Here is a 12,296-nt window from a genome sequence, read left to right as displayed (position 1 = left end):
ATTTCCAGAGGCAAGGAGAGGGGCCTATGGTCCCATCCTTTTATGGGCAATGTAGCTAGGGGTATAAGATCTTCCTTCTCACAAGAGATTTTGGTACCCGGTTCAGTGTTCTCTGCTTCTACTCCTGCCCCCGTCCTGAAGTTATTTTATTTCCCACATGGATAATACAACCAACACCATGGAGTCCTGAGAACATCATCTCTGAAAATATCTTTTCTCCTTTTCAACCACCTACTCTCTGCACCTTGTCATTACCTGGAATCTTACCTCCTATATCAAATGTAACTGTCTGACCATTCACACCTTTTCTCATTATGTCATCTCTCTCAATGTCACTCTGGGATATCTAGCAGCATATCTTTCACATATGAATCACTTAAGTGGCATTTATTAAATAAACCATACTAGTTTTTGGACCTCAGTAACACTCAAGTTCATCAATCCCTCCTTTGTTTCCCAATCCATTAGCCAATGTATCCACATTCTAACCTCTTAAAAGCTAATATGCCCTTTAGGCTAGAAGTGAGGCCCTGAGTCTCCCATATAAATATGTTGATCTCTCCTTAAACATAGGGGGACAAAGGGGAGCACATATAATTCACTTTGCAGTTTCAACGTTTATTTCTGATACCAAAGCTTGAAAGCACACAAGGTGGGGAGGGCAATAGAAAAGGAACAGCAAATAAATTTATCTTGCATGCCACTTTCAGTCAATACGATGTGGCTCTCTAGATAGCTGTGTTTAAAAAGAATGTGAGGCTTCAGCCTCACTCAGGGGAAAGACTATTGCAACCAATCAGCAATATCTGTGAACATAAGAAAGAAAAAAAAATTAACATCAATGATATATATATCAAATAGTAAGGAATGTAAATACCAAACAGTGCTTCCCCATACTTCTCTCATCTCCCCACCATGGGTTTACTATGACTCCCAGCTTGTGCACATAAATACATTCCCATGAACCCTACATCTCCCAATGACCCTAGCTGCCCAATCCAAAGTGAAGTACCTACCCAACATCTCACTCAACCCAGAAGAAACCAATGGCACCAAAGTTGGCAGCAAAGTTGGCACTGGCTGTACCACCAGAGCCAATAATGGGGCCAGTGAAGGTCTGAGGAAATCTGGAACGGGAATTCTGGTGGTATCTGGCCCAGAAGGTAAATGGGATTCTGGACCAAGGATCTCCAAAATCTCCTTCCTCATCCCAGGTCAGTAGCTCAAACTCAATGTCATCCCAGCTCCAAGGCCCAGAAACAGCCTCATCTCCAATCCCCATGCGGGTTCTCGCCTCAGCCCGGGCTTCGGCCTCAGCTGCAGCAGCATCCAGAGCATCCAAGGCCTCATCTGCAGCCTCCATAAACTGTGCAGTCCAGTCGCGAGGGTCTCTTTTTTGAACCTGAGGTGAGAAACAGAAAATAAAACAAAACCCATAATATTATTAGTTAATATGTATGAAGCAATAACTACATATTTAGTGCCCTAGTTTGTTCTACCATTTGCTTAATAACAACAAATGCCACCAGCATTCACCTACCATGTTCAATACTTAAGATCTCATTCCTGCTCTGGACCATTTATTCCTAGTCAGGCACATCTCACCCCATGACCTATCAAGTTTGGAGCAGTTCCTCTATTACCTCTGCAATGAATCTCAGCACTTTCATTTTGCTAGTCTCATGGTAGGAACGGAGGCCCCAGAGGAACTCATACTCAGGAGGGTTGCTGTTGGGCACTCGTCTATAGTCCAGGTACCTTAGAAAGAGTAAAAGGGCTTTGTTTCTATTAAGGTAGAATGGAACCCATTAATGCATACTAAGTCTAGATTTTGAAACCCCAGATTTCAGGTACCAACTCCTTCAAGATTCATTCTTAAACACAAAGTGTTTACCCTCTACTACTCAGGCCTTTAAATTCCTGTGTCCATGCTGCTACACTGAATAGTTACCTAGAGCTTCAGGGGAGACTTCTGTAGGGTCATAGAAAGGACAACACTTAATCTCACCCCCTCTGTCATAGCTCTAGCACCAGATTCTTGTAATCTTGTCAGTGAGCCACAGATAGGACATTTTAATGATTATACTGCAGTGCAAAAGCCTCAACCAGGCCCAACCTTGGAGATGTCTACTGTGGGGACATCACTTACAAGAGTATACTCAATAAATACTTCTGAATGCATATGTGTTTCTGTACACATATGTGTACACACACACACACATACACACACACATATGTATGTATAGTTAGTGTAAGAAATGAGCATGGGAAGAACTTTCTGAAGCTGACCAGCACACAGAACTCATGAGGACCAGACAAAGCCCCTTAGGCACTACTTACTTTTGCTTTACAAACTCATAAGTGAGAAGTTTCCTCAGATCTCCAAGGAGGGGATGTCTCACCCTGATAGTTAAAAAAAGGAACCTATAATCAGAGACTATGACATTGCCTCCAAAAATGAAAAGAACTTTCCAGCACAGAGGTCAGAGATGAAAAGAAGCAGAGAGTTCAGGACTAGTTCCTCATCCACCCAAGTCACATTCTTGGGCTCTGTACCTCCCCAAACCCCATAGAACACCAGTGGCTGATGCAATCCTGGGGCCATCCTCTGTTGTCAAAGGACGGTATAAACAGGCAAGAGATGAGAGCCCAGTCATACCCAGGACGCAGTCCCATCTTGCGTAGTGCCTCCCAGAGGACAGCTGCAATGGGAGGCAAGGGGAGACAAGGGATGGAGAATGAGCATGGAAGTAAGGCTGTAACCAACCCCCAGCTGCAGGTCTAGCCACTCACCTTCACTGGCACGGTTGCCATTCATGAAGATAACACCCAAAATCACTAAGAGGAGACCCAGCTTGGGTGTGTCTTTGGTCCTAAAAGAGTACAAAAAGATGATGCTTTCAGCAGCCATTTGCATGAGACACTCCAGGCAGCATCTAGTTTCTCCAATATTCCTCAGCTAGGGGATAATTATACTCCAGCTCTGACCATGACCTGCTATGTGAGCCTGAATCTGAGACGGTGACCCAGTCCCAGAGAAAAAACACCACTGAAAGGCAATGTTTCACTTCCCTTCCCATCTTACGTTCCCAGTATGCCAGCCAGGGACTCGGGTGTACTGATGAGAATATACAGGTGTTCTTCCTTGTCAATTTCCTTCAGTTGAATCCCAAATTTCTATAGGGAAAGGAAAACAGACTATGAAATTACAAAATCTAGCATATACTACCCATCTCAGTCGCTCACCTTCCTGTGAGACTTGTCCTAAAACCCCAGGAGGAATCCCATGAATCTTTGAAACCAAGACTTTCCCCGTCATTCCTGTCCCTTAGAAGCTGCCTTCTCACCTTCTCCAAGACAAAGCATGCACGTTCAATGATTTCTGGATAAACATCAGTGTATTCACGGATGATATCCCTCAGCATTTCTGTAGGAGAGAGAAGGGAGCACCTGGGCTGAGTAGGGGCCACAGAGCTGCAGCCCCTTTGCTAGCTTTGCTGAGAACACAGGGTCCTCAAGGGTGGAAAAGGAAGAATTAGCCATGGAAGGAGGGGACTGAAAGGGAGGGGACTTTTATATAAACAAAGGGATGTCCACAGAGCATGGGGTGAGGGGAAGGGCAGAGCCCTGGGAGAGGGCACTGGATGCCTACCTGAGCGCTTGATGGGCACCTTTGTGTAATCTTTAAGCATCAAGTACTTGACCAACTTATTCGCCTGGGAGGGGAAAAGGAAAATTTTTCGTTATATTTACAGAAGACCTGGTTGAGTTATAGGTGGAAGGATGACAAAGAAAAGAGCAAGAGAGGAGAGATGTAACTGGGGAGTTATAGTGCTTACTCTTTCCTGAAGAAGGGCCACATCTCGGGGCTGTGAAGCACGCATGTTCTGTGGGGCACGTGGGTTAGGAGAGGGACGCAGGTTTGATGAGGGTCGTAGGTTCTGCCGGTCAGGTGGAACTGGCCAATTGGTGGGGATCCACTCATGTGGGAGCTGCCAGTCTGTAGGAAGTGGCCAATCGGGTGGCTGTGGCCAGTTGTGTGGTAGCGGCCAGTCAGGATGGCCTTGCCAATCTGGAGGACCCTGCCATCCAGGTGGGTTCTGCCATCCAGGTGGGGCTTGCCATCCAGGTGGATTCTGCCAGGCCAATGGGTTTGGCCAGACAACTGGACCAGGCCAGACAATGGGATTTGGCCAGATCACTGGGCTCTGCCAGATCACTGGGCTCTGCCAGATCACTGGATTCTGCCAAGCAACTGGGTTTTGCCAGGCTAGTGGGGTCTGCCTGGCTGGGGGGCTCTGACGTGCTGGTGGGATCTGCCTGACTGGCTGGTTTTGCCAGCCTGATGGGTTCTGCCAGGCCAATGGGGTCTGCCAGAGCACATTGGGGGGTGCGCAGGGTGGGTTCTGAGTGGTAACTGGAATCGGTGCAGACCTCCAGGTCCCTGCAGGCAGTGGGGCCCGCCTTTGATCCCCACTGCTGTTCTCTTCCACGTTCAAGTTGTTTATCTGCATCATCAGAGAGAATGAAGGTCTAGGGTTACCAGTTGTTTCTGTGTCCTCACCCTATCTATTCCAGGAAGACCCCCTAAAACCCTCACCCGTAGTGACAACCTGACCCACTAGCCAATGGTCACCCTGAGACCTGGGCTTGTTTTTCACTGTCTTCCATGTAGAAGTTTCATCTTTGAATCAGGCCAGGATCAACCCAAGGGTGGGGCCTGAAGCTGCTCCTCTTCCTATGTCCACCACTGGCTCTGCTTGTACCACCCTGGACAGATCACTCAAGTCACTTCACCTCTCTGGGACTTAGTTTCCTTCTTTGTAAAACTGAGACTATGACCCCTAACTGGTATGAGATACCTTGAAGATTTAATGAATGAGATAACCTGTGTGAATGTGCCTAGCTCAAGGCCTAACTCATGGTGGCTACTATAAAAATGTAAACAGAATTATATATATATAAAATCATGTCTCATCTCCCAATCAGTCTGTGGACACTAGGGGGCAGGAATTACCATATTCACCTTATCATCCCCTATAATATAGCTGAATACAGGCAGACATATAGATATAGCATTGTCTCTATCTATATATTTATTTCTGTTTTAGAACAAATAACAACCTCAGAGAAGAAAGGAGAGAACCCAAAGCAAAGCGGAGCTAGCAGGGATCTCACCTTTCGGGTCCTCTTGCCCCGGATTATAGTCCTGGACTCCAGATTCTGAGCCTGGGAACCATCTGCTGATGTCTGTGCAGCTGCACCATCAGATACAGAGATAACTGGGTTGGCCTCTATGTCAGCCTTGGAAGTAGCCATCTTGGTTTGGTTAACATTCTGAGTCTGGGTATCAGCTGTTGGGGCCTTAGTGACATGATTCCAAGCCTTGAAGGCTGTCTTAGGCTGAGTGTTTGACATTTCACTGGCATTGAGAGACTGAGAGAAATTATAAGTGGCATTTGGGCCCACCTTAGTAGTGGCATTTTGGGCCTTAAAGGTGATCTCAGATTTGTTGGCAGTTAACTCTTTGGTTGCTGCTTGGGAAAAATCATAGGCAGTATTTGGGCTATTTGGGGTGGCAGTCTGGGTCACAAAGGCTGGCTTAGGTGACGTCTCTTTGGCATGAAGAGCCTGAGAGAAATCATAGGCAGCATTTGGGCCTTTTGTGGTAGCATTCTGGGCCCTAAAGGCTGCTCTAGGCCTAGCTGCAGCTGCTGAAACCTGATAATCAGCCGTTGTTGGGGGCTGTGAACTCTGAGGACAAGAATTCTGCCCGAAGGCAGCTGCAGGAGCCTGGTTGGTAGGTGGAGCCTCTGAGATCTGGATGGCTTCCATCAGGGTCTGCATAAGCAAGGTGCTGTCTTCCATAGAGGCCTCAGCCTGAAAATACAGGAGTGGGGGTTAAAATCTCTGGGGCTCCAACGCTAGTGGAGGGGTAGAGGGAGCAGTGCAGGGGACGTGCTGGAAGGTGGCTGGTGCAAAAAGAGGAGGGCTGAGGTAGAGACCTAGACTGCTGGGGAGGAATGCACAGTGGTAACAATGTCTGGTAGGGACTGCAGGGTAGGGGCTAAAGAGGGGTGGGGGAGGAAGAGAAGAGGGGTGGACTTGGAACTGAGGGCTTATCAATCAGCGAGATTAGAGCAGAGCAGTGTGACATGCCTTAAGAACTCTGGGCCAGGGTTTTGGTGCCCTTATGAGGAGTTTAGGAGAATTAGTGGAGGGGGGGAGGGGGTTCGCAGGGAGTGGGGAATGCAGAAGAAAGGGAATGTGGAGGTGGATGGTTGGGGGAGGGAGCGGCAGAATGCTCTACAAACGTCAGGACTATGGGGGAAAAAAGGCTCCTTATCCAACCCGCATTCTCTGGGCACATTGCCCTGACTACTAACAGGGTCTCCCCTTTCTCTGGGCAGGGACTGATGGCTGAAAAGGGACGCCCCTCCCCCCTCGATAAACCCTGAGAATTTAAAGACAAGGGAGTCTAGGCACCTAGAGGGCAAATCGGATCCTGGAGTTTGGGTGTTCAAAGCGGCCCAGGGGTAACTGCTGGGGAAATGGGGAGGGGCGTAGGAGTTAGATATCTCACCTGGAAGCCGAGGAGGCCCGCACCACAGTCCATTTTCTGAGCCATGGCTCCAGTCCCTCTGGCAAGAGCAGAGCCTGGGGAGTGTTGGGGAGGAGCCGGACGTTATACTATGGAGGGCAAATAAGAGAAACCAAATTTGGGGATGGGGTGTTTGGGATTTGATTGTGGGGACGGATGAGTTGCTGAATGTTAGGGGAACGGGCTGGATCAATGTGGGAAAAGTAAAGTGTCCAGAAGGAAGTTCTGAATCTCGAGAAGCTACTGAAGGGGCGAAGCTACACATCAGGGTTCGGAAAGCAGATAAGAAGTTTGAATCTACAGGGATTGGGTTTGAGAGCCGCATTTGGGAAACTGAATGTAGGTTTCCAATGAGAAGAATCGTGTTAACAGTAGAGATTGAGGACCAGAAATCTGCAGAGATTTTGAACGATGCGAAGGATTCAGAGAGAGAACAGGGGTTCTGAATACGGGAGGATCAGGTGAGGGGTGTGAATCAGGGTTTGGGGAGTGGAACGGGGATCAGAATCCAGGGTAAAGGGATCGGGATGAAAATGGGGGGCCCGCACCAGGGGGCAAATGCCCTGTCTGGGGGCTAATTCTCACCTTGCCTCAGGCCCCAACCCTAACCCCCTCGTGGCCTCCCTTCTTCACGACTCAGAGAATCGGGATTGCAGTGATCGGTTCTCTGCAACCGCACCCTCTCCTTGTCCAGGAGAAAATGCCAGCGCGGCAGATAGGACGACCCCGCCTCTTTCCTAATATACCACCCACCGCCTCACAGGGTTTAGCGCATGCGCAAGAGCTGACAGACCAAATAAGAGTCCCGCCCGCTTTCCCAACAAAAGCCTCGTTCTGAACACCATTATGCGCATGTGCAGCGGGAGGCAGTCCCGCCCCTTTGCCAACACACCAAGCCACCACCAACCAGTCTACAGTATACAACGGCCCCTCCCTACCGCTATATCCCCTCCCCAAAACAGATGCTCTGTGCCTCTAAGTCCCACCCCTTGCCCTACACACTGGCCCCCTATCCTTTCCGCAATGCGTCTGGGTTCTATCCCTCCCTTCTTTGGGCTCCTCCTGTCAGGTCGCTTGCATCTCCACCCCCTTGCCTAGCACCACGTAAAAGTTACTATTAAGGAGGTCTCTGTATGGGGTCTCTAATTGCAACAAGTGCTAGGCTTTGTGACACAAGAAAAGAAATGTCCAGAGATGATACGCTATTGGAAGGAGAAAAAGTCTATGGTCTCCACGTGACTCTGTGTGACCCCCCCCCCTTTAACTGCTCCCAGACTTGTGAATATCATCAGCTTCTTTCCTGCCTTTTGTCCAGCCCCAGGCATGGGCTTACCATGTGTGTGAAGGGCGCAGCTTCTACATCACAGTATGATCTGTACTGGGGCTTGTTTTCCTCTCACAGCAGCCCTGGGAAGTGAAGGCCCCCATTTTACAGATCAAGACGCACAGACACGTTGCATGCATGAGCTAGTAAGCAGAAAATGCAAAATGTGGGCCTGGGTCTTCCCGACTCCAAAACCCACGTTCCCCTAGTGCTGGCCTAAAAACTGAGGCACCCTGCTCCCCTCTTCAGTTTCAGCACCAGCTCCACACCCACCTCCACCGCCTGTCAATATCTGCCCCAAACAAGCAAGGTTTGTATTCTCTGAGACCTAACGTCAGACTCTGCAGGCAAAAGGACACAGGTCAAGGACCCCAGCCCCACCCCTGCCTACTCCACGTGAGTCTATCCTATAGCAGACTTTTTCTACCTCCAATACTGTTTCCTCTCTGGCCATTCCTTTTCCTGGACCTTGATGTAGATGAGTTTGTAGGCGCCTAGCGCTTGTTGCAATTACAGACGCCCCACAGAGACCTCCTTAATAGTGATTTAAGTGGTGCTAGACAAGGTTATGCCAATGCATGCAGGGGAGGGATAGAGGTGAGATACTCATTGTGGAAAAGGTAGGGAGCTGGTGTGTGGGGCACGGGATGATACTATTATTGCTCTTTAGGGTCTACTCCCACTGTCAGCCTTTTCCTGAGTGGCACAAACACGCTGCCCCTGAGGCCTTCCTGGTGCCCACTGGAGCGGCCAGGACAATCAGGCACTTGTGTGTCTGAGCCATGGCAAGCCCCGATTCAGAGTAAATGTTTGCCCTGGTTCCTTCCAGGGCTGGGCCTCAATTCCTGGGATGAAGTGCCGGCCAGCCTGTCACTAGCAGTGTGAGCCCACTCGGGTCACTCCACGTGTCTGAATCTGGCGTCCAATATGCAAAATGGGAAGTGCAAGGAGCACGTTGCTGGGGTCCTAACCAAGGACAAGGACACACATGCTGCTGTCCTTCAGAATGACTGGAGAGACTCGCAAAGGCAGAAAAGGATACAGACATGTCAGGTGACCCAAACTGAACTGATACTTTCTGAAATCCAAGGCAGATCTCTGTCCATTTCACATTTGTTCTGGCATCCGCTCCTTTCAGGAGTCTGCATAGGAAAGGAAGCTAATGCCAGGAAAGACCACAGCACTTGGTCCCCAAGGGCCAGCATCAGTTCTGCCTGGCTGGATGACTTTCCTCATCTGTTGCATAGCAACGTCCCCTGTCAGCTGCCTGTTTTTCCTCAGTACTTCCTCTGTAGAGTGTCTGCAGTGGGACGTGATCAGACTCAGGAAAGGAGGTCAGAAACACCATTTTCTATGCTACCTGCTTCCCTATCTGTGTCTCCAGTCTGGACTTGGCCTATGAATTCTAGATCCGTAATCCAACAGCCAACCTCACTTCTCCAATTGAATATCTCTTGGTATGTTATTTTTAAAATAAATCTATTGGGGTAACATTGGTTAATAACATTATATAAATTTCAGGTTGGTAGTATTTTCAAAATTGACAGTTTACAAACTGATTCCTTTGTATATATCCTCCTTTACACCAACATTGTGCATTTCTCCTTTAGTCATATCTTTCTATCCCCTTTAGAATAAAAACCTTTTTGAGAGATGGATTTTTGTTTGTTTTATTCATTGCTGTATTCTTAGGACCTAGAATGATGTAAGGCATATTTTATATGCTCCAAAATATTTGTGTAATGAATGAATAAACCCCACCATCCACCCCATTGCTCAAGCAAAAGACCTGAGAGGCAGGTAGACTTTTTTTTTCCTGTGATGGATCACTTATTTTTTCTCATTTACATATGATTCATATTAATCATTAAAAATCAAACAGTATCTACATATTTTAGAAATTAAGTGAACATCACTCTCAATCTCACCACCTTGAGATAACTGTTAAAATTTTGATGCTATTATTTAAAATAATGCTTCATGCATACAAAGTAGGTTTACAGTTATTTGTATGGAAAAATAATACAAGAATTAATAAATAAAAAATAAACCATTTTGTGTACTCACAACTGTAAACCTTCTTATGCCCCTTCCTGTATATACTCTTATATGCATGGGATTATATTATATATGCCATAAATTTGCTAATAGCACTTTTGCTTATTACCTCCCACTCCTTTCTTTCACCTGTCATATGTGCATTTTTAACAACCATTTTTATACCCTTCCATATTCAAAAAGTCATGTTTTTTGAAAATCAAGATTATATGCACTTTCAGAGGGGGTTTCGGGGCTGGGTGAAAAAGGTGAAAGGATTGAGAAAAAAAGATTATATGCACTTTAATGCACCTGATTTATCTTAGTTAAAGCTAGCCTACCCGTGACTCATTCTTTTACATTGCTGCATAATATTCCATGATAAGGATGTACCACATTGTATTCAACCATTTCCCCACTGATGGCCATTTGTTTTCTTTTCAGGATATTTTTTGGCACATACAAACAACATTGTGATAAAATATTTGTATATCTATCCTTATATTTTGATGCTTAATGTTTATTATTCCCATGACACCAAATGTCTGGGAGTAAGATTGACATACTCCACAGCACTTGGTATTATAATTTTTCCAAGTTCTTTGCCAATCTGTTGTGTGTCTCACTGGTATCTCCTTGGGGTTTTAATTTACATTTCTGTTAAGTAGTGGAACACATATTCCTATATTAATGGACCTATTAAATTTATTTTGTAAAGTACCTGTGTAAATCTTTTACCTATTTTCTTGTGTCTTTATTTTACTGACTTTTAGGACTTCTTTTAAAAATATATATTTTATTAATTTTTTACAGAGAGGAAGGGAGAGGGATAGAGAGTGAGAAACATCAATCAGCTGCCTCCTGCACACCCCCTATTGGAGATGTGCCTGCAACCAAGGTACATGTCCTTGACCGGAATTGAACCCAGGACCCTTCAGTCCGCAGGCCGACACTCTATCCACTGAGCCAAACCGGTTAGGGCAGGACTTCTTTATATAGTCCTACAGATGCTTATTGAAAAGTTGTTAGGGTTAGATGTATTTCCATTGTTTTCACATTTTAGTAAAGTAATATGTTGTGTATATTCTATTACATAATAGTTCTAACTGCAAAAACCACAACGGCCTGTTATTCACATTTTTCACATTCCCTTTGCAGTTAAGAGAATATGATATAGGATTTACCAATATGGCAGGGTCCTGAAGACCACCCCTGGTTTCAGTGATTTGCTAGGACTCACAGAACTCAGAAAATGGTTTTATATTCATGGCTATGGTTTATTAAAGTAAAAGGATTCTGATTTAAATCATCAAAGGCACATAGGGCGTAGTTGAGGACAAGACCAGGCATGAGCTTCCAGTTGTCCTCTCTCAGTGGAGTTGTATGGTCAGTGTTTAAATCGCCCAACAAGATGTGTGATAACCAGGGAAACTCACCTGAGCCTTGGTACCCAGGATTTTACTAGGGGTCAGTCACATAGGAATGGAGCACCTGCATGGCTGACCTTAGTTACTCAGTCTCCAGCCTATGCAGAGATCTAACTAATACTGCAAGGTCCAAGGCCCCGTTATAAATCACATTGTTGACATAACTATCTGGTGTGGTGTAAAGCCCCAGGTGAACAAAGACACTTGAATCAGGTAGGATGGTCCAAGGTTTAGAGGTTATCTCCCAGGACTTTGTCAAGGGCCAGACTTTTCTTTTGGATGTGCACATGTTTTTGTGTAATGCACAGGATTTGAACACCCCAGGACTGCTGAGTCAACTCTTTCATTGTACAAACAGTTATAATTCCAACCTAACACTTGGTCAGAAAGGAATGATTCAAAGATGTAAAGATAGAATTCAATGCCATATCTGTGGTGGTAGGAGCATGAGCCACTAGAAAATCCAGTATCTAGGAACAGCATTGGAAGCAAGGCCAAGGGCAGCATCCCCTATCCATCCCCTATCCAGTGTTTAGTGGTGGCACTAATGGGATCCAACTGGCTAATACTTGAAACACAGCTGGGCTAGTTGTTCTTAGCAAATTAGTTTCTTAATTCTACTACTTTAAACAATTCTTAGAAACTTTCCTAACCCCCATAAATGATAGTATTAGGAGGTGGGATTTTGGAGGTGCTTATGTCATGAGGATGGAACCCTCATGACTGGAATTAGTGCCTTATAAAAGAGGCTTCAGAGAAATATCTGGCCCCTTTCACCATGTGAGAAGATGCCAGCTATGAGCCAGGAAGAGGAACCTCACCAAATGTCACCACAGCACTGTTTTGATCTTGAATTTTTCCGTTTTCCAGAACTATGAGAAATAAACTTCTGTTGTTAATAAGCTAT

General features: G+C 46.1%; 1 protein-coding gene across 2 annotated transcripts; it reads right to left on the bottom strand.

The window, feature by feature from the left end:
* Positions 1-597: 597 nt before the first annotated feature.
* On the bottom strand, positions 598-7,321 carry MAGED1 (MAGE family member D1). Of its 2 annotated transcripts, none has more exons than XM_006097216.3 (13): positions 7,187-7,321; positions 6,584-6,690; positions 5,179-5,880; positions 3,840-4,508; positions 3,653-3,716; positions 3,348-3,427; positions 3,086-3,177; positions 2,794-2,873; positions 2,660-2,702; positions 2,341-2,403; positions 1,644-1,758; positions 1,017-1,402; positions 598-806 (listed from the first exon to the last, which is right to left on the bottom strand). In XM_006097216.3, exons 2-12 carry the CDS (start codon positions 6,626-6,628, stop codon positions 1,025-1,027), a joined length of 2,331 nt encoding a protein of 776 aa, XP_006097278.1. In that variant the 5' UTR covers positions 6,629-6,690; positions 7,187-7,321; the 3' UTR covers positions 598-806; positions 1,017-1,024. The 2 variants fall into 2 exon arrangements, with proteins under 2 accessions (XP_006097278.1, XP_006097279.1); XM_006097217.3 differs by having other exon boundaries at positions 6,584-6,657; positions 7,187-7,320.
* Between the last annotated feature and the right edge of the window lie 4,975 nt (positions 7,322-12,296).

The sequence above is a fragment of the Myotis lucifugus genome, unplaced genomic scaffold (assembly GCF_000147115.1).
Source record: "Myotis lucifugus unplaced genomic scaffold, Myoluc2.0 scaffold_196, whole genome shotgun sequence".
NCBI classification, from domain to species: Eukaryota; Metazoa; Chordata; class Mammalia; order Chiroptera; family Vespertilionidae; genus Myotis; species Myotis lucifugus.
Note: the sequence above shows the minus strand (reverse complement) of the source record. Positions and strands in the feature narration are given on the sequence as shown.

What these genes read in the sequence shown, in the direction of transcription:
- MAGED1 (XM_006097216.3), bottom strand. Translation starts at nt 6,628, where the DNA reads ATGGCTCAGAAAATGGACTGTGGTGCGGGCCTCCTCGGCTTCCAG. An exon ending in GGGGCAAGAGGACCCGAAAG is followed by an intron (nt 4,509 to 5,178) that starts GTGAGATCCCTG and finishes CTGATGATGCAG; the next exon opens with ATAAACAACTTGAACGTGGA. An exon ending in TGGCAACCGTGCCAGTGAAG is followed by an intron (nt 2,703 to 2,793) that starts GTGAGTGGCTAG and finishes CTCCCATTGCAG; the next exon opens with CTGTCCTCTGGGAGGCACTA.